This window comes from Hydra vulgaris, chromosome 12 (assembly GCF_038396675.1).
Source record: "Hydra vulgaris chromosome 12, alternate assembly HydraT2T_AEP".
In the NCBI taxonomy this organism is placed as follows: Eukaryota; Metazoa; Cnidaria; class Hydrozoa; order Anthoathecata; family Hydridae; genus Hydra; species Hydra vulgaris.
The window spans coordinates 6,582,587-6,606,207 of record NC_088931.1 but is presented as its reverse complement, the minus strand read 5'-3'; the positions used below and the strand labels follow the sequence as shown (position 1 = coordinate 6,606,207).

Below are 23,621 nucleotides of genomic sequence, written 5' to 3'. Positions count from 1 at the left end.
TTAAGTTTTATTAAACTAAACTAAACAAGAAAATTGTTAAAAATGTAAACATAGTTGGTTAAAGGAATCGCCAATCTCCAAGACAAGTTGTGTTCACATCATAGATAAACATTAGAAAATAAGTTAAAAGTTAATTAAACTTTCCAAACAAATTATTGAATGCGATTTTAACAAAAAACTTTTTAGTTTTTAATGCCATTTTGTTTCTGGCAAAGGAAAGTTCTCTTTGACTATTTTTACTTTTTAAATCAAGATTAATGTGCTTATATTTCATGTCAATAAAAAAAGTTGCAATGTGCTTATATTTCATGTCAATAAAAAAAGTTGCAATGTGCTTATATTTCATGTCAATAAAAAAAGTTGCAGGGGTTTCCTCTTTGGCGGTGAAATGAAATATAAGATTCAAGTTGTAAATATCAGTTTTATATATATCTGAAAAATATATTAGATCATTTTAAAAATTATTTCTTGAGTTAAAAATATAAATTATTATAAACTTAAGTTAAAAATATATATAAAATCATTTTTAAAATGGTTTCCTCAATTTATTAAAAAAATAAAGATTTTTAAATCTTTTAAAATTTAACCATGTTGGATTATATTGTACTTAGTATCATATATAAAAAAATTGATTACTTATTTTCTAAGAAAAATATTAATATTGTGTATTTTAAAGTTTGCTTCGCCTAAATTACTATTTTTATTATGGTAGTTTATTTAACTCAAACACTATACGTGTATATATAATATGTACATATAACGATACATTGAGCAAAATATATATGTATATATGACGTTGAACAAAATATATATGTATATATAACAAAAAGTATATATGTATATGTAACGATACGTTGAACAAAAAACAAAAATATGCTACAGCGAATGTTTTTTATAACCACCGCAGACTAAATGAAGGGGAAATCCCAATCTAATTGTGTAAAACTGAACTAAGTTTAAAAAACTCTGCAGTGAGCACATTTATTATTGAAAACATTTATTATTGAATCCAGATGTTTTTTTAACAGAAAAAGCCATGCAGATTTGAGAGCCTAAAGTTAAGCTCTCAACCGGAAGTATAATGGCAAAACAAATAAATGCTTTTGTTAATATCTCATTCATTAATTTGTTTTAAAGCTTATTTTTTAATGTTTTTATATGATATGAACACAACTTGTCTCGCACATAAGGATCCCTTTAACGAAAATATTTTTATTCCTTTATAATTTAACTGTTATAATTATGTTTGGTTAAGCGTTTATAAATATGTTTTTTAAAGTGCGTTGCATCATTTTCAAACACACCCGACAACATATATAGGTTCTACAGAGAGTGTGTGGAAAATTAGATGGGCAAACCACAAGCAATCGTTCAAAAACAAAAAACTTAAAAGCAGAACCATGCTTTCAAAATACCTAAGGGATACAGAGGATAAGTTAAAAACAACACCTTATTTTACATGGTCCATCATAAAAAACACCCCCGATTTTTATGATGGACCATGTTAAATGCGTTAAATTTTTTTATCACATATATCTCTTGTACAGAATTATTTTTCCACAAGTAAGAATCACATTATCTGATGATTGCATTTAGCATGAAACTTATAGTTGTAAAAAATATGTAGTTTTATTTATACAATATATATATATATATATATATATATATATATATATATATATATATATATATATATATATATATATATATATATATATATATAAAATATATATATATATATATATATATATATATATATATATATATATATATATATATATATATATATATATATATATATATATATATATATATATATATATATGTATGCAGTTATTAAAGTGAAAATATATATTGATTGATTAATATTGTTAAAAAACTGCCTTGTTAATGTTTTTTGTCTATTAATTGTTTGTGCCTTAGTTATCCAGTAATGCTTTATGTGTGAGATTATAAAAATTAATAGCTAAAAGGTGAATTGTGGAAACATGCAAATAGCCATGATCAATTTGTCTAAAAGTATTACTTTATGTATAGATAAACAAGGTGTGCGTCCTGGGAAGGCTAGCACACAGATAAATATCCATGCGGATTTAGCTGTGCATGAAGCATCTGATATCATACTGAAGTAGCCATCTACAGGAGCTTTACTTTTATTACCTGAGGTTTTGGGTTTGTGCAAGTACAATCTATGTGCTATGTGTGCAAAATATACCCCCCCCCCCCTCCCAATATTAATATTCTTTTCTTTTTCTTAACTTAACTATCTGGACTTAAGTTAGCATTTTAAAAATAAAAGAGCGAAAAGTATATCAAGACAGTGCCAACCTAAATCTGCAAAGTAAATCTGTGTATGTTTATGTATGTATGTATGTATATGTATATATGTGAATGTATTAGATCATTTTAAAATAAAAATTTCAAAAAAAAAAAATTATTTTACAATTGTTATTTTAGATTTAATTGCATAAAATCTATAGTTTTAAAAAACATTTTAGAAAGTTTCAATTTTCTCAGAAACACATAAAATTTTTATAAACGCATTTGTTTACAATAAGTCTAAGAAAGATTATTTTTGTGGTTAATTTTAAAGACACACCTGCATAACATCTGCAATAACTACATGAAACTATGGAAATTTTGCTGTACATTTTTTGGTAGGCAGCACTTAATACAAAGTAGAGCAAATATTTGTTAGAAGAGTGACTAAATAATTAAACAGTATTAAAAAAAGCAATTTAACTATTCAATTTGTAAATTAAACAATTTTTGTATAGTTTTTTTTACTGCTTTTATAGTGTTTTAAAAAAATCTCTTAAAATTACAGAAACTGAAAAAAAACTTGTATTGGAATTTATTATTGCATATAGTTGTTTTTTGAGTTTTATAAAAACGTGTTTAATTCTTCGTACAAATGAAAATTATAAATTAAAATAAATCCTTCTCATTTAACTGTGTTTTTACACATGATAAATGACTTATGATAAAGACACAAGATAAGTGACTTATGATAAAGACACAAGATAAATGACTTACACAAGATGAATGACTTAATGACTGCGCTTTTACACAAGATAAATAACTTAAATGAATCACTTATAAACAATTTTAATGAATTTAAAACACAAGTATTCACATGTAAAATCTTTTAACTTATTTTATCAGGTTGTTGGAAAGCTGAAAATAATAGTAACTATTTTAATAATATAGTTAAAAGTGGAAGCTAAAAACACGTAAATTATCTGTTGAAAACCTTGAAGGTACTAATCATACTTCTTAACAAGTAAAATTAAAAATTTTTAAGACCCAATGTTATTATATGTTATCAAAACACAAGTTTTGCACTCAATTTTTTTCCTTACTATTTTATTTTATTAACATTCAGCTGTATGCGTGTGTAAAAAAACAAAAAAATTCAGGAAGAGGCGGGTCTTGAATTACAGACATTCCGTTTACGAAGTCAACACTTTATTTAAATAAGCTAAATGCGTATAAGTAGGAACAAGTAATATACTTATTTTTAAAATTCTTCCTATGTAAAAAATAAACTTAATAATTAGTAATTAAAATTAACTAAATTAATTGACTTATTACAAAACTAATTATTGAATATTGTATTGTCATTAATCAAGAGTATGTATGCAAAATTTGAAGAAAATCTATCATTAGGAAGTGACTCAAAATTTGATTGCAAGATTTGATGTTAACAGACAGAGGCAAGAAGTTAATAAAAACATTGGGAAAAATCAAAAGCAGTTGTTGTTTATTAAATGCAAAGTTCAAATATTGAAATACAAAACATGGTGTGTGCAACCAAAGACACAAAAAATGCATTGCCTGCAAGTTTAACTTTACTACTTTAATACACAAAGTTGATTTTTTTAAACATTTTCTTTAGGTCTGAAATTTTTAAAGAAACATCCACTTGAAGAAGGATTTCAAGAATCCTGTCCACCACTTGATAATTTAACCAAATTTTATATGAAATTTAAACTTCTGAATTAGTTAGGTAAAAAATTTACGGCAAACAAAACCAAAAGCTTCTCTCAATGCTTTATTGGTAATTAAATTTCTGATTTGTAAATATGTGTATTCATTTAAATTTTAGTGAAATTTATATCTCTAGTTAAGGAAAAATATGATTATGTTTATGAAACTACATTTTCTTTTAAATCTGAATGAGGGCCGTATAGTATAACTTTATGAATTTGGTTGGATAAGAAGACTAGAACTGCTAACTTGCTACTTTGCAGCTATAAAAGGCATTTTTGGAAACGACCAAACATTTGCAGTTGAAAATGCTCTTTAAACCTAAATCTTTTTGATTTATATCTGATATTATATATACATGCATCAGATAAATCTTCCTTATCTTTATGAACTCTCCTACTTTTAACAATTGTTTGATTTATGATAAGTGGGAATAAATATCTAAATAAATAAATATATAAGTATAATACAATTTTGAATAATAAAGCCAATGTTTAAAATCTTAGACTTGCCTAAAAGACTTATATATTTATATTTATATATTTATTCAAATTTTGTAGTGTCTAAAGAAGTGCCGAAGGAAGAAATAAAGAAAGTAACAGTAGAAGTGTCTAATGAAACCCAAAAAGATGGTGAGGAAGAGAGTGGTGATGAAACACTTGATTCAAAGGATAAAAAAAAGAAGAAGAAGAAGAAAAAGAAAGAAGAAGATGACAAAGCTAAAAAGATTAAAAAGCCTGGAAAATCAACTATTTTAGCTATGCAAGAAGCTTTAGAGCAAGTTAAAAAAGAAGAAGAACGACTTAAAGCAGAAGCTGAAGCTAAAGCAAGAGCAATTGAAAAAGCAGAAGAAGATAGGCTTGAAAAAGTAAGTTTTTTATTTAGTTTTAAGTTTTTAAATTTTTTTATAAAATTATTTATTGCTATGTTATCCCTCCTCTATAAAATATTCTAAATAAAAATAAACTTCTAAATATACTTCTTAAAATTAAATTAAAATTAAAAGTTTTTAATAAGCAGCCTAAACCTGCATTTCTCAAAAATCACTAAGAGCATTAAAAGTTTTTAATAAGCAGCCTAAACCTGCAATTTCTCAAAAAGAAAACTAAGAGCATTAAAAGTTTTTAATAAGCAGCCTAAACCTGCATTTCTCAAAAATCACTAAGAGCATTAAAAGTTTTTAATAAGCAGCCTAAACCTGCAATTTCTCAAAAAGAAAACTAAGAGCATTAAAAGTTTTTAATAACCAGCCTAAACCTGCATTTCTCAAAAATCACTAAGAGCATTAAAAGTTTTTAATAAGCAGCCTAAACCTGCAATTTCTCAAAAAGAAAACTAAGAGCATTAAAAGTTTTTAATAACCAGCCTAAACCTGCATTTCTCAAAAATCACTAAGAGCATTAAAAGTTTTTAATAAGCAGCCTAAACCTGCAATTTCTCAAAAAGAAAACTAAGAGCATTAAAAGTTTTTAATAACCAGCCTAAACCTGCATTTCTCAAAAATCACTAAGAGCATTAAAAGTTTTTAATAAGCAGCCTAAACCTGCATTTCTCAAAAATCACTAAGAGCATTAAGAAGCTAAATATTATAGCTGGATACTTTATAGTAAAATGAGTGAGTTTGAAAACTCACTCATTTTACTATAAAGTATCCAGCTATAATATTTGAATATATATTTGAATACTTTATAGCCTTCAGAGCCTATTTGATTCTATCTTTGAATACTTCATAGTACACATTCTAGGCGTAATCATGTGTAATTTTTCTTGTTTGAATCTTTTTGAATGGTTCCTAAATCTGTAACCATTTAAAACTGATTAAAACGTAAGTTCATATAAATTTAAAGATTTAATAGTTTTTTTTTCTTAAATAAAAGTTTTTAATCATAGAAAATGAAAATATCTGAATATTTTGGTGTTAATTGATCTTTTTTATAAGCCGCATAATGTAATATTAAATAATAATGTAGCATTTTTTTCTATAGTGTATATCTACTTTTATAACTATAACTTTACTCAGGAATAAGATTTTTTTATAATTCAAATTTCTATTAGAAAAAAAAAACAAATTTCTTATTGAATTATGTAAAAAAAAATCTTCTATTTGTGAAAACTTGATAAGAAAATTAATTGACAAAAATAATCTATTAAAAAACAGGAAATTTAAAATTCTCATAAAAATCAAATTATTTATTTAAAATTTAAAAGACTAAAATATTGAAAATTTTTCAAAGAATCTTTGTAATGTTATTTTCTTCCTAATTTTGATCGGTTCCAAAGTTATTATGGAAATACTAAATGGGAGAATTTCGCCTCCTATTTATATTAAATAGAAATGCGCTTTGATTGGTTAAATAATATTATTTCCCTTCTTGTTTTGGTAATTAATTTCTCAGGTCATGTTGGTCTTGTAATCAATTCAAATTAATTAAATTGATCAATTATCAGCAACAATGCCACAATAATACAAGAGAAAATCTGTCCCCAATTATAGCAAAGAGCTAATGGAAAAAGCCATTGCAAAAATTAAAGCTGGCAAATGAGTTGCAGAATTATACTGTATACCTTAAAGGACACTAGGAGGAAGAATTCAATATCCAGAAAGGATAGCTGCGGCTGGTACATGAACGAATCTCCTAAATTACCCTACATTTCTAAAAAAAATAGATGAAAAAGGTGGAGGGGGGACATGCTCTGATACCTCTCGGTATCAATGGCCATTCCCCCACTTAATAAATATGGTTAGATTTCTTTTATTTAACTGTTTGTAAATGTGTTTTTAGGATTTATTATTTAAAATAAAAAATTTATGTTGTAAATAACATAGGTGGCGAAGTTCCCCCAAATTTTATTGGGGTTATTTTGTCTCCCCATTTTTTCTGTTCTAATTATTTTAAAAAATTGTAAAAAAAGTATGTTAAGTTTATAAAAATATTATTAACAATAAAAAAAATATTCGATTTTCATTTTTAGTTCTCAAGTTATTTAAATTGAAAGAATTAACAAAAAAATTATCATCTTACTCTCATGATTATTTAATATTTTGAAAAGATTTTTGAATTATATAATTATTTTGTTAGTATCATTTTCTAATTTTTTTTAGATACGACTTGAAAAAGAAAAAAAAGAAAGGAAAAAGCAAAGAGAAAAGGTTTATATTTCTGACAATATTTGTATTACTTTTTATGTTTTTTTTTACCTAGCACCTGTTTTATACTTTAACACTGTATTTTGACAACTCTTCTGTACAGGAAAGAAAAGAGCAACTAAGGAGAGAAGGTAAACTTTTGACTCCTGCACAAAAAGAAAAACGAAGGAAAGCTGAAGCTATGATGGAGTTACTGAAGCAAAAAGGTTTTCTTTTATTTAAAATCTTTTGAATTTGGTTTGAATTTTTTTCCAGATATTTTTATGATGTTTAATATGACATGTGGTTTTTAATTCGTTTCATTATTTCAGATATAATTATTAGGTGTAATAATTAGGTGTAGTATTCCCAAAGAAAGAAGAAATTGAAAAATCAAAGAATGAAAATACTGAGATGGAAAAACCAAAGAAAGTTATGTACGGTAAGAAAAAAAAGCCTCAAATAAAAAAAGTTAATACTGATGTCAATGATACAAAATCTGAAATCATTGTGGAACAAAAAGAAGAAGTTGTTGACAAAGGTTAATAATTCTTAAATTTCTATATTTTAATTTTATATATGGTGTTATTGTTATTTATGGTGTTATATTATGGTGTTATGTTATTTATGGTGTTATATTATGGTGTTATATTATGGTATATATTGGTATATATTATGGTATATTGGTATATATTATGGTATGGTATATATTATGGTGTTATGTTATATTATGGTGTTATATTATGGTATATATTGTTATATTATGGTGTTAATGTTATATTATGGTGTTATTGTTATATTATGGTGTTATTGTTCTCTTTTTTTTTACTGTTATTTTGTCATTATTATTATAGTGTTATTATCTGAGTTTTTTTAAATTTTCATACATGTGCCACATGTTGTTGCGTTGCCACATGTTTTTCATTTATTATTTATTGAACAAAGTTATTTTTAAGAGGTTTTATTAAGAATATATTAAAAATGAAGATGTAGGATAAGCCAAAATTTAATCAGTAATTAAATAAGTGTTGAAATATAGTTAATTAGAAGGAAAAAAAAGGAAATAAATTAGAAACATAAATTTAGAAAATAATCTGTTTAAGTAATTTTTGAATAGTTGATAAGGACTATTTTGAAATTTATTTATTTTGTTATTAGTATAATATATATTTAATGCTGTTGAGATGCCTGCCAATATCTATGACAGCCAATAAATATTAATTAATAAGTTAATAACCAGAGTTAATAATAAGAAAAAATAAAGTTAATAACAAGCTTTCTTAAATCTCTTATTTGCTTCTTAAAGCACTAAGTGATAAGTTTCTTAAAAGTAAGTGATAGCAAATTGTCTGGAAACAATTCTTCAAAAACTTCAAAGTTTATTAAAAACTATTAGCACTGTTTTCAGTGTTTCACCGTTTGAAATTTAATGCCAGCGCACGAAAAAGTGCTGGCAGGATGGTCATTTTTTAGTTAGCTTGCGCATCACAGTGAAGCGAAATGGTCAAAAAGCGGCCAAAGCTCAAGTTGTAGACCCCTCCCCCTTATCCCCCCTTTACCTCCCCCTCCTCCCTTGAATTTTCAATGTAATTTTTTTTAATTTTTAGATTCTAGAAATTATTCTAAAAATATTTTCAAGTGAAAAAAGTATTTACCTTATTTATCAAGCATTCTGAAGTTTTATCACACTATGCTTTAAAAGCATCCAAGTTCAGGTGGAATCCACTGCAAACGGCATTCAATATGTTTCTTAGTCTTTAAATGATGTCCAAACTAACTCTTGTTAGTTCAGAGAAAGATTCTGCTGCTAGAAATGCCCTCTTTGCAGTGTTTCCTGTATTAGTATTTCCAAATCCCTGCTTAAGAGTATCAACCACTAAGCTTAGCACCTCTCTAAACTTTCTTTTGATTTCTTTTTTTCAAGATTTTACAGATAATTTATCTTCTGGAGATCGGGACTGGTATATTTTAATATCCATTTTATATCCCAAGTGTAGAATGAATTCAAAAATTCGTATCCAACAGTGCAGTGTGGATAATCCTAAAGCTATAGCTTGCTTATTGCAAACTTTTTTTAAAATTATATCCAGCTTGTTCATTTCACTAGGCTTGGCAGAACAAACACTGCAAGATTGAGTTGAGTTTGTATCAATTATAGCATTCACTGCCTTGCTGTCCAACATGGTCATCTTAATTTTTATTTTTATTTTTGCTTTCTGGTTAGAGAAGGGGATTTCAAGTTCAAAATCTTAAAGACTTTCTATTTGTTTCCTAACATCTAATTCTTCAGCACTTGTTGACTCTTTTGTTTCTTTTTGGTATTACAGGTGAAGAGGCCTGCAAAAGTGGAGGCTTGAAGGCATTTGGTTTGACCATACAGTGATGGCCCCTATTTCCAGTTTCAACGGAACAATTACAGTTTGAAACAAGGATTTTTTGTTTTCAACTCCTGTTGAAAGATGTGTGTCATCAAACCTTTGATTGTATACACTTTGAGATGAGGCTCCATCCATTCCAGCTTTCATATAGAATTTTCCAGTTGTTTCCGATCCATCTAGACACTCTGTATTAGATATGTTTATAATTCTTGATAAAGTGTGGTTAACTATTGACTGAACATAACATTTGGCAGATGTTTCTAAAATTTCCAAATTTTCTGGAAATATTTTTAATAAAGCAGTATAACCAAAATTTAGATATAAACTATGTATAAATTGAATATCTGCGCTAAAGTGATATACATTTCATACGGCATACGAGATATAAATGATCAGTAACTAGAATTTTCTCCTCTTCACTCAATGCCTCTATACTGGGCACCTGTCCAATTTTTTTGATCATTGTTGAACTAACACTAACTCCAATAAAATTATAACTTCTTTTTCACTCACGCTTTTACAGCTGTATGTGTTCCAAAAAGAAACTGGGTTCTTTTGGGGTTTAGATGCGAAGTTATACAAGAAAAACCCTAATTATTAAAAATATACGGAAATCAGTCCTGCCCATTCTTACAACTAAATTATAAGCTTTCTAACTGGACTTTGGTCCTTTTTGATAATTTCTTGCTTAATACTTACTCTAAAAAAATCTTTTTTGCATTTTCACTTAAGGTTTGACAGCCTGATATGTCCTAAAGAGTGACTAGACTTTTGCTCTAGTTGCGAACATTAATAAACACATAATACTATTGTCAAATTAGGATGTGTTACAAAATATTAGGGTTATGGGAGCTTGGGAACATGAAGAAACCAAATAACGGCCTCCTCCAACCCTTTGAGAGCGGGGACAGTATTTTAAACATAATTGTTTTCAAAACTTAAAATAAAATTTAATTCTATGAATAGAATTCAAATTTCATAAAAAAATCTTTTGGCGTTCAGAAGTAATGACCACGTACAGTTTACAGCCCCCTCATTGTGAGGGGAAAAATATTTTACACAGATTTTTATTTTTTATACTTATGTCCATAAATCTATTTCGGGCAATTTGGGGCAACTGATTTTTTTTTTAAGTTATCCATGATAACATCCCCTAGGATAAAAAAGTCATTTCAGGGTGGAACTTTGCGGAACTTTTGAGATATTATTTTCAAAAACAATATTTATCAGAAAATTTATATTTTCACCTTATATTTTAATTACTCATTTGGCAAAAGCTATATCCAATATTTTAGGCTTTTTACTTTATAAAAGAATGCCTAAATAAAAATTTATGATTAAAAAAAAAAATCATCTAAATGATTAAAAAAAAATAAAAATTAGAAAAGTATAAAAAGTTCGCGAATTTTAGCAAACTTTTTTTACCTTCTACTAAGTAGGAAAAAATGCTTCTCTGACTAGGATAGTAGTCATGAGAGAACCAAAATACATATTTTTCTTATCATTTGATATTTTTTCTAATAAGTTGTAAAAGAAAATTAATGAAAATGGTGAATTAAAAAAATTCCACTTATGGCCACTTTTTGAGCTTTTCGCTTCATAGTGCGCATTTTAAAAAATTCATTTTTTTCTGATATTTAAATAAAAATAAAAGTAGCGAAAAAAATGCTTTGAATAAATACTAGATAAAGTAATTTTTAAAAAACGCCTTTCCGGTATGAATTTGTATATTTTATTGTTGATTTAAATACAAGCCAAATTTGAGCAGCCTTGGCGCGGTGGTTGAAATGGTGTCCTCAGAATTAGGTGGTATAAGTTTCGATGAATACTTGGAAAACTTATTGATTGTTGATTTAAAAAAAAAAATTCATAGTTTAAAAAAAAACAAGTTAGAAACATAGACCAGATAATTGGTTGAAATTTAATTTATCTCAAATTGGTTGAAAATAAAAATCTTTAAAATAGGTAAAAATAAATCGGTCGAAAATGAAAACGTCATACATCTGTTGAAAATAAAAAAGACTATATTGGTTGAAAACAGTTTAAGCCTCAGTAGGTTATTTGAAAATTAGTTCTATTTTTTAGTAGATGTTTTTTTGTAGAACAACTTAATAAGTCGAGATTTTGTAGGTCTAACTATTAGTAAATGACCGGGCCAAGCCAGCTTTTACGGACAAGACTGCATAAATATTGGTGTATATTGACTTATTTTTGTATATCATATCAATATGCACCAATATTTATACAGCCCCAGCCATAAATCCGGCTTTGGCACAGGTCAAATACCAGTCCTGGTCGTTTACTACTAACTATCTGGCACTATAAAAATAATGATAAAAGAGATGTCTTCAAATATGTTATAAGAGTTTTTTTTTAAATATTTATTAGTGGTTTAAATAAGTTTTTTTTTACTGTTTTGATTTGTGATTTTATTTTTAGTATTGTATTGCACTGTATGCTTTATTTTTCTGTCTTTCACTGTATACTTTATTTTTCTGTATTGCACTGTATGCTTTATTAGTGGTTTAAATAAGTTTTTATATACAGTGTTTTTAAATAATTTTTTTTTACTCTTGTGATTTGTGATTTTATTTTTAGTATTGTATTGCACTGTATGCTTTATTTTTCTGTCTTTCACTGTATACTTTATTTTTCTGTATTGCACTGTATGCTTTATTAGTGGTTTAAATAAGTTTTTATATACAGTGTTTTTAAATAATTTTTTTTTACTCTTGTGATTTGTGATTTTATTTTTAGTATTGTATTGCACTGTATGCTTTATTTTTCTGTCTTTCACTGTATACTTTATTTTTCTGTATTGCACTGTATGCTTTATTAGTGGTTTAAATAAGTTTTTATATACACTGTTTTTAAAATACTCTTGTGATTTGTGATTTTATTTTTAGTATTGTATTGCACTGTATGCTTTATTTTACTATTTTTATCTGATGATTTTTCAAATGAATTTAAATATTAAAGTTTAAATCATAGTTTTTAATAATAATAGTAGTACTAACGATTGTAATAATATGGTTTTATAATGATTTTTTATATTAATTTCAAGATCAATCTAAATATTTTTTATTGAATAATGGTTATTATGTTTGTTATAAAAACAATTTATGGTTTCTTGTTTATATGGTTTCTTGTTATAAAAACAGTTTATGGTTTCTCGTTCAGTTATGGTTTCTGGTTAACTCAAAATTTAAAAATCAGATGCATTTTTAGATGTTGCAATTTGATTTTTCAATCTCCATTGAACTATTTATTCAATAAAATAATCATTTAGTTGTGTACATCTGATTCCGTTTTAAACCAAGTTTCTTTAAAAAACAAATAACATCCGGTTTATAAATTTCTTAATTCATCAATCTTAATATTTGTTGCATTTGTGTACAGTCCTTTGCATTTTTGTGTATTATGTTCCTCATCAATTCTTAATCTCTTGAAAATTTATAGATTTAATATCTAGCAGTATCATATTATTACCAGTTTATTAAGACATGCAGCTGCACACCATTCTTTGGAAATCCTGATTTCACTGTCAGAATATTTATATGGTATATATTCACTATGTCAGAATATTTATATGGTATATATCTGAAAATTAAGAAAATATTCTCAATTTAATTTTGGAGTTTTCAAAATTACAACAAACAAAATTCACATTTAGTGAAACTTTTTACCTTTCAAGTCTATTTGTTTTCCAAAAGTCTCTATAAAACAATCAATGCTTTTATTGTCTGTAAAAACATTTATAGCAAACCTTTTAAATAATAATGGTAACACCTTAAATGTTAATTCAACTTTTCCTTACTTTTAAAGAATTCAATATAAACATACTTTTTCACCTAGTTGACTAGTTTGTCAATATTTGTATTTTAGATACATAGGATTAGTGATGGTTGTGGTAAAAATAAAAAGTATACTATTTATATATACACATTATGGAGCTAATTTCAGTCTGAAATTAGCTCCACCTGCCAAAATTCAATCTTTGAATAATTCTTTAAATTTTTTTAGTTTTTTTAGAATTAAAATATTAATTTAAATTAAATATTCGTAGAGTTTGGTTAAAATTTGTGGTTAAAAAAAAAATTGTAATCATATTGGAACTGTAATTAAAATAAAAAAATTTTATTTTTAAAGTTCTGAGTTTTTTCCTATTATTATTTCAAAATTATGCTTAAAGATAAATATAGTTTCTTTTAAAGTATGATTTTAAATATCTAACTTTATATTTTATCTCAAGTTAAAGAAGTTGATTCAGTGACTGTTGATTCTTGGGATGAGACTCTACCTAGCATTAAATCTGATTGGGCTGAAGATCTTGATGTTAAGCCTGGTATGTTTTTAGTTATAATTATTTATTATTAATTGAAGTTAGGCCAGGTATTTCTTTTAATGATAATTTTTTATTATTTATTAATGTTATGCCAGGTATTTTTTTATTAATTATTGTTTATTATTAATTGATGTTATGCCAGGTATGTTTTTAATAATAATTTTCATCAAACAAACATCTATGCAATCAAAATTGTATTCCTTTTTCAATTATAGACATAAATACTAGCATTAGTAATAGCCTGCTATTTTCAGCATCATCTACCATAGGCAGAAATTACAAAGTTATATAGCAAAATTAAATATCAAAAGTATAAAATGAATATAACAAAACTCAACTTAAAAAAAGAATCATTTTGTTCAAAAATGTCGTCATCATTAAATAACCTGTTATTTAAAATATATATATATATATATATATATGTATATTATTAATAATCTTAGTATAAATTATATTAAACTTTCATTTATTGAATTTTACTCAGTTTTTACAATAACTAAAATTATTTAAAAGGTATTGTAAAGATTAAAACAGTTAAATTTATATTTACAGCTAATAAATTACAAACAATTTTTATTTTTGCTTTAATTTTAATTTGATTTTGTTTGTAAAGGACATTTTGTCTGCTAATATTTCTTTTTAACGTCTTAAGTTTTGAATTTTACATACATTTCAATTAAAATACACTTTGTATTTTAATTGAAAATCTTTTGAATATGTAGTTTGTTAAAACATGTTAAAATTAAAGAATATCTTCTTTTTTTTAAAATATTAAAACTTTTATTGCTAATATATAAAAAAATATATATATATATTTATAATTCGAATTTACCATGTATGTGTATGGATAAAATTTCAAACAACTTTATGATCAATATTTTTTAATTTTAATTTTTTTAATTGGAAAGTTATTATGTAGTTTTTAAATATCTAACTGTTTACTGTTACATCATAACACTTTAAATTACAAATAAATATAAAATTACAATTTTAAATAACAATTCTACAAGTACAAAAAGCTACCATATGTTTCCAAAAAATGTTGTGAAGTATTCAGCTTAATTAAAGCATAATATACAATTCTTATGCTTTGTTAGACAAAATAAATCTAGGCTGAAGGTTCTCTTTTTACAGACGTCAAAAAGATCTTGTAGATACTTGATTACTCCTTCTGCACACTAGTTTGTTCCGGGGTTTTCCATTCTTGATGGTTCCTGATTACAAAACTTTTTCACTGAGTTTAACACTTTTTCATTACTGTGCAAGCTGCTACAGGGGCTTCCAATAATCCTCTGCATTGTGCATTTAGTCAGTAAACCCATGGTCTGCCCATCTGTAAGTGATTAATCTACAAATGTGACATAGTGAGTCTTATCTCCCTGGCAGAATAATAAATGCCAAAAGAGCTAGTGATACTCTGGAATTCCATCTTGCGTTAATTAATTTAGGTATTTTTTTAAAACTTCACTTTAAGATATACTCCAATATCCTAAAAAAAACACGAATATCTAAGTTGAATAAAATAAAATTTCATATCATCACACAACATATCCTGCTGTTTCAGCAATCACTTCATTGCCATTCTTGAAATTCTTGTTTGATATTGGGCAAAATGTTGTCTCCTTCATGTTCCTCCTCCATAATACTGACATTCTTGGTGACTAATACGTTTACCATCGAAGTGCAGTGACCAGCTTTCTAAATGTAGTGTTTTTACATTTTTTTTTCTTTAAGTTTAACAGCTTCTTTAATAGCTGATATGAATATATCAGACTGTAACGGTGTCTGAATTATTTTGAACCATCTTGAGATAACTGTCGTCAAATGATTCCTGCTTTGCAGATTGATAACCTAGAAGATGTTACTAATTTGGTTGCAGTTTTGGTTTTGCTGTAGTTTTTGCTAGTATTTGTAGACTGTTCTTCTGAATCTTCAGAAGAACAGTCCACTCTTGATATAATCCCTCAAACTTGGATTCAGAAGTTGAAGTTGCTGCTGTTGCCGATACTGTTGTTGAAATAGGCTTCAAGGACATTTTTCCGCTTTTGGGTGGATAGTTTTTGAACTAGTAGCCTCCCCAGTTGTATACCCAACCTGTCCTTTGCTTTAAATCTTAAGGCAATACAATTTTCTGACCTTCACTATCTTTTTTTGTGATGTCAAAAACTTCATTCAGTAGATCGTATTTTCTTTGTTTTGCACATTTTTTGCACATCTTCAGCACTTTATCCACTTTGCCTGTACAACTTGAATTGATAAATATGGAAAATTTAATTTCTTTTGTCATAAACTTGTTACTATTTTCTCAATTAGCTTAAGCATTCTTTGGATTCTGATGGATTCTCCTAGGAACAGATAGCGACCGGCAATTTGGGTTTTAAGTTGTATCCTGCTGTTATCTTCCGGTTATCTTTTAGTTCTTTTAGCTCTTCTTTTCCTATGTGACTCATAAAATTGGGATTCTTTATCAAGATTGTCTTGTTTCTTTCAGTAGTGGAAGCACTTTTATTATAGCACATTATGATTGAAGATAATGTTTGAATATATTCCTGAAATGCAATAATGGTAAATATAAGTGCAGATTTATACAGATTTATACATAATTATTAGTGTTGCTCAATCAGGCAGCTTGTATAGTCTAATCTTGCTAAATTCTATAAATTCTAGAAGACTCCACAGGCCTTGTTAAGAAGCATTGTGCAGCTTGCATTTTATGTACAAAATGGTGGTTTGTGTACACATTCAGCAGTTTTACGTTAAGCAAAAACTTTTTTATTTCAGATTATTTAAATTATCTTTTAATATCTTTTATGTAACATTTATTCAGAAAATATTAGGTCATAAAAAAGCATTTAACCGCAACTGTAAATATTTTAAAGGACCGATTATTTTATAAAAAAAAATTTTTCAATGTAAAAAGCTTTAAATTAAATATGATTTAAAAAATTTAAATTTTGTTTTAAAGGAATGTAAAATAGTAAATCGTAGAATGTATAATTTAGTTTCAAGCAATTAAAAATAGTTTTGCAATATTTATTGAAGAAATGTTTATTTTGTCGTCTGCTAATTCATTCTTACTCATTACATAAAACATCACTCCATCATAGTTTAAATATGAAAGCTAAATGCGAAAACTAATAAAAAACTTTTTTTATCCTTATAAAAATGGAGAAGTCCATAATTTTCACAGTTTATGCAGCTGCTATATCTAATTGTAATCATTTTTTCAACTTTTTCAAAAGAACAACCCTCTTGAGAACACACAGCTATTAATTATTTCAAGAGATCTATGTAAAAAGGTGCTGTCAGATGCTAAGCTCCATTATTCTCAGTTCACTAAATCTCGTATCTTATCTCATAAGTTAGGCTCTAGAGACTTTTGGAAAATCTTCAGCAGGGTTGTTAACAAAGGAAGGTCTCACATTTCATCTCTCATTCATTGGACTGATCTTATTACCTCTCCCAAGGATAAGGCTGAACTATTTGCAAAAAACTTTTCTTTTAATTCGACTATCAAATCTTATGGCCATCCTCTTCCTTCTATTCCAATTAAACATGTTAACCCATTGTTCAAATCACATTCAAATCACTACAGCTTCCGTTGCTAAATCATATCTTGATTAAACTCTTCTAGGGCTTGTGGTCCAGACAACATTCCTGTCAGTCTTAAAAAATTGTTCTCCAGTGGTCTCTTCAATTTTCTCTAATTTTTTTAATAAGTGCTTGACTGAGTCTTGTTTTCCTGCCGGCTGAAAAATAGCATCTGTTGTTCCAATTTTCAAAAACTCTGGTGAACATTCTGAACCCTTTAATTATCGGCTGATCTGTCTTCTTTTTGTTATTAGCAAGATCTTGGAGTCTTTGATCAACAAATTTCTAACATCCCCTCTTGAGCCAAATATCTTACTGTCAGACAAATACAGTTTTGGATCCTCTTGCTCTACAGCTGACTTATTAACTGCTGTGATTGAAAGATTTTATTGTGCATTAGATAGAGGCAGAGAGGCTAGGGCTATTGCTCTTGAAATGCATATGAAATACACTTTTGACCAAGTGTAACATGCTGGTCTTTTCCATAAACTTGCTTTATTTGGTGTGTCTGGGAAAGTTTTTAAGATTATCAAATCGTTTCTTTTTAATTGCTTTATCATGGTCATTCATCAAAGGCCAACACTCTTCTTCATTTCCAGTAACTTCTGGGGTACCTCAAGGTGCTATCTTTGGTCCTATTTTGTTTCTTATCTACCTGATCTTCCTGACAACCTTACATCTAAAGTAGCTAGTTATATATTATTGTTGTACACAGAATCTTTATAATTTATGAAAAGAAATGAAATAGCAAATGTAGTTGTTTATACAATTAAGTGGTTTCCTTGCACATGCACCTACAAAATCTTTTTAAATGAATAAATCAAATTTACTAAATTTTTTTTTAAAATTAACTGCATCTTTATGTATGATGTACAATTAAAAAGTGAAATCAAAAAAGTTATTTTTTGAAATTTTTTCAATTATTATTGCAGAGCCAAAATCAGAACCAAAAGAAAGCAAAGAACTTCTTATCACCCAAATATCTGAGAGTAAAGAATCAGATGATGATGAAGATGAATCTGATGAAGAAAGTGATGAGAGTGAAAGCGACTCTGAGGAAGATAGCGATAGTGAGGATGATACCTCAAGTGATGAAGAATTAAAACTTACTCCTGCCATGATCAGACAACAGACTAGGGAACAAATTCAGGTATTAGTTGAATTTTTTTGTTTTTGAACTTTTTTCTGATATTTAAACAAAAGCAAGTACAAATAACTGATGAAAATATGAAATATCTGTTAATAGGTCTTTTATGCATCTGCTTCTTTCTCCTTTTTATGCCTTATTATTTCTGTTATAACTTTTTTCTTTCAATTTTTTCAGTTTTACTCTTCTTTTTTTACTATCTTTTTAAATATTATATATAAACAGGCTTCGTCAGAAATGCTTGCCCACGCCTACCTCCACACCAATGTAAGTTAGTTTACACAGGCAAAATAAAGGCCGCGGAAAATAGAATTTTCTTGTAAACAGCAAAATATTAGTTTTTAGGTTGAGTTGTATTTTATTTATTAAAAAAAAATATTAAAAAATATTTTACACACTTAAAATAAGATGTCTTTAATACATTATTATGCAAAAATTTGAAATGTCTTTTTTACATAATTATGCAAAAATTTAAAGTAAACGAAGAAAAAAAAAGGAAAAATATGTTTATTCATTATTTAGTTTTAGTTAGCATCTTTAAGGTAAAAATGTTTGTTGTTGAAGGTTTTTTTTTAATGTTTAGACATTATGTTTAAAAAAACTCGCTAAATTCAAATGACCATTATAAGAATTTCACAAAAAAATAAATAATTAAAACTGTTTAAACAGCAACAACAGCTTTGTCCTATACATAGAACAACAGCTTTAACAGTTTTTAAAAAGCATTTAAATTTTTTAGTTTTATTTAATCTTTCAAGTTTTATATTTTCAATTAAAACTTTTCAAAAATAAAATATAAAATTTGTAACATTAAAATATGCAAACTAATTATTCTAAATACGTAAGAACTTTTAACACGCAATATTTTTGTAGTTGTGTATTTAACTTAAGTATGTGAAGTATTTAATTAAAGTAAGACTTTTAAAAATCAAAGCAAAAATAATAGATACATGCATATTTAATAACTTAAAAAATCATTTTTTATAAAATGCTATAAAAAAAATTGTTTATTTAAACTTGAATTGTGTAACAAAAAAAAAATTTAAAGTATCAAATTCATTCATAGAAGAAGAGTAACAAATGAATGTTTTATAAAAGAGAAAAGGAAGAAATGCAAAACAAAATAATATTTATAAAATAATTATTTGTTTTATTGAAAAAGCGAAAAACTTAAATAGAGTTAAAAAATTTGGTTAAATGCAACAATCTTTTTAACATTTTTTCTAGAAAACATTACGATGCTTAAATAAATATCAGAAAAGCAACCATTTACATCAGCAAAACAATTGTTAACAATTGTTTTGCTGATGTATTTATGATATGATACAAAACAGTGTAATTAACAAAATTATTATTAAAAAGTAATCAATCATCCTTATCATTTTGTTTCAGGCTTTTTTATATAAATATCAAAAAAATCTGCAAAGATGCTGGTGGCCAGTACAAGCATTAATGGCACGGGCAGCTTACATTGCCTGCCAATTCTATGTGTGTGTGGTATTTATCTACATGTAAAAAAAGTGTTATATTTAACCAAATTTTTTAACTTTCATTTAGTATATATTTAAATCTCTTTTTTATTAAAAACTTGATTGATTATTTTATAACTATTTTTTGTTTTGTGTTTTATTTCTCATTTTTATACATAAAAGTTACAATTTTAATATAAAATTAATATTCTCTTTCCTTGTAGCACTATAAAATTAACTTGTTTACCTCTTATTACAATATTTATTGATTGTATGTGAATCACAAGTTTTACAATACAAGGGATATTTCACAATTGCAATTGGAAAAAAACACAAAAACTAACAGTTCTATTTGTGTTAATAAGGTCTAAATAATGAGTAACTATTTTCTGAAAGGTTTCCTGCAATTGTTTGACGATCCATAAGTTCGAATTTTAATGGTTGGGTTGGATAATGTTGGGAAAACAACAATTCTGTAAGTTTCGTTTTAATGAGACTGTATCTACAGTTCTTACTATAGGTTTTAATGTAGAAACTGTGAAGTATAGAAACATTGAACATTACTGTGTGGGATATTGGTCAATTGAAATTTCTTGAAAAGTTTAATAAACAGTTATTAAACTTTTCAAGCAATTTGATTGCCATTGCAAGATATAGTTTCAAAATCACACATTCAAAATAAAATTATAATTATACAAAATTTATATTTTTTCTGTACTTAAATAATTCGTTATTTCAGTACCCAAATATCGGGTTATTTCAGTTGTTGTCTTGTCGTTAGCTAAAACACAAATAAAAAGCTTTAAAATGTTTACTTTAAAATGTTTAAGTTTTTTGATTTGCAATATATTCTGAATAAACTATGATTATATACTGAAATTTACAGAAATCTATTTTACAAACATCTAAAGGTATAAACGGATGTATATTTGATCATAAAGAACGTTTGATAACATAAAGGAGTATGTCCAACTTACATAAATTTTTGCCCGCCCCCCCCCCCCCCTCTTTTTTTTTTTTTTTCTTTTTCTTTCTTTTCAAAACACATATTTGCGCTCAAGGATATTAGAAAACAATATAAAACTACACTTTACAACTTAAAAATAATTTTGAACTTAAAAAAAATTTGTTTATATATATTTATATATATATATATTATATATATATGTATATATGCGGTAGTGGTGTAGTGGTAGAGCTCTCGCTTCATAAGCGAGAGGTTCCGAGTTCGATCCCCACTACGTCCCTGGTAGTACCGCGCTCAACTTGTTTCTCCGCGCAGCGACCTTGTTCGTCAAGGTTCGTGTTTCGGAGTTATAGAGTTGAGAGAGGGTTATAACCACAAATTAAGTAGCCTCCTCATCTGTAGTGGCCTTCTGGGCCTTGGGGAGGTGAAATAACAAAAAAAAAAAAACAAAAAAAAAAATATATATATGTGTGTGTGTGTGTGTGTGTGTATATGTATATGTATATATATATATAAATTACCAGATAACTATGACGCCAAGCTGATCGGGTTTAGATTTTTTTTATAGATAATCCTTCAGACACTAACGATTCGTTAGTGTAAAAATCTAAACACGATCAACTTGGCATGAATATGGACCAAAAGATATCAAAGTAGGGCATTCTCCTTTAAAAAGATTCATAATTTTGCTCTTGACGCAGTCTTAAAACCTTTTTCCTTTTTTTTTCCTTTTAAAATAAATTAAAACTTTTATAGTGCTATTTATTGCCTTGAATATTTTAGCTAATGACTTTTTGCCCTTGTTGTTTTAGTACCTGGTTATTTTGGTGTAATATTCTTTGATAATTTAAATAAAATTGATCAATTGTAAACAATCATTTTTTTATTATCATTTAATATTATTTACTTTATTTAATAAACTAATAACAGTAATGCAACTGATAATGAATCTCAAACTAATAAATTTATCGAATGTCTAGAAGAATGTATTCTGTTTCAATGTGTATGTGAGCCAACATTCCAAAAAGCAAGCTACGAATCAACTAATATTCTAGACCTTATCATTACAAACAATAAAAAAAAATTATTTCTATAATTCACTCAGCTCCTTAAGGGAATGTCAAACAGGGTCATCAATTACTAAAGTGTTGTTATCTAATGAATGATCTTAAGTCTTTTAAAAAACATAAGAAATTATATTATAACAAAAAGGAAATTATGAATTATTCTCAAGTCATTTCAATAATGTGAATTGGGAAATTGAATTTAAAAGTAAATCTTTGAATGAAATGTATGATTTATTTTTGTATCTTTATAATCATGCAATAGAACTATTTATCCCAAGAATTAATTATCAAAATAGAAGGAACAAAAGCAAATGGATTACTCCTGAATTGAAAAATAAAATAGGAACTAAAAACAATATATGGCTCTCTAACAAACGCTATGGCTGGAATGATGAATTAACAAAAACTAAATATAATAAGCTAAAAATTGAAATAAAAAAATGATGTCAAGAACAATATAAAACAGTTAGAAAGAAATATAGCTGATTGTATCATGCAATACCTGATAAAAAATAATTTACTTTCAAAAAAACAACATGGTTTTATGAAAAGCAAAAGTTGTACAACAAACCTATTAGAATACCTAGATATTTTAACAGATGCGTTTCATTATGGAACACCGATAGATGTATTGTACACAGACTTTAAAAAAGCTTTCAACAGTGTTTCGCATAAAAAGTTATTATCCAAGTTATTGACTTATGGTATTTTTGGTAAACTTCTTAAGTGGATAGTCTGTTTCTTAGCTAACAGAAAACAACAAGTGGTTTTAGGTGAAAGTGTGACAGATTGGGTTGATGTCCTTAGTGGTGTACCACAAGGGTCTGTTTTAGGTTCTCTTCTTTTTCTGGTATTTATAAATGATTTACCAGAAAATTTTATTAGTGAATGTCGTTTGTATGCATATAATAAGATGATAATAAGATAATAGCACTTATTTCTTCTCAAAATGATTCACAATTGTTTCAAAATGATATTAATAAACTTGAAGAATGATCTACAAAATGGAAATTAGGATTAAATTTTGAAAAATGCACTTTATGAATTTTATAAATTTTGAAAAATTATGCACTTTAATTCAAATGATAAAAATATTCTTATTTTATGACTAATAACAATACATTAATGGAAATTGAAAAGTCAAAACTAGAAAAAGACATTGGTGTTTATATATCAAGTGATTTGAAATTGGCCAAACAAGTAAAATATGAAGCCAGTAAAGCAAATAGTATGCTCTCACTACTAAATAATACATTCAAGTACAAGGATAAAGATCTAATAAAAGCACTGTATTGTACATATGTTAGACCAAATTTAGAGTTTTCGATTCAAGTATGGAGTCCGTATTATACAAAAGATGTTAATGAACTAGAAAAAGTTCAACGAAGAGCAACCAAAATGATACCGGAACTAAGACATCTTGAGTACGAAAAAAGATTAGAAATTTTGGATATGACAACTTTAGAGACTCGGCGGCTAAGAGGTGACTTGAGCCAGCAATTCAAGATATTTAAAGGTATTAAAAAGATTGATGTTAAAC

The 23,621-nt window shown here is 26.6% G+C and overlaps 1 protein-coding gene across 1 annotated transcript in view; it reads left to right on the top strand.

Annotated features, from left to right (window-relative positions):
* LOC100198796 (eukaryotic translation initiation factor 5B) overlaps positions 1-23,621 on the top strand; it is a 78,464-nt gene that overhangs the window by 42,751 nt on the left and 12,092 nt on the right. The window contains exons 8-13 of the mRNA XM_065811371.1: positions 4,551-4,858; positions 7,094-7,141; positions 7,242-7,344; positions 7,476-7,658; positions 13,748-13,840; positions 18,364-18,581. Coding sequence (XP_065667443.1) covers positions 4,551-4,858; positions 7,094-7,141; positions 7,242-7,344; positions 7,476-7,658; positions 13,748-13,840; positions 18,364-18,581 — 953 coding nt within the window. The remainder of the gene's footprint in view (positions 1-4,550; positions 4,859-7,093; positions 7,142-7,241; positions 7,345-7,475; positions 7,659-13,747; positions 13,841-18,363; positions 18,582-23,621) is intronic.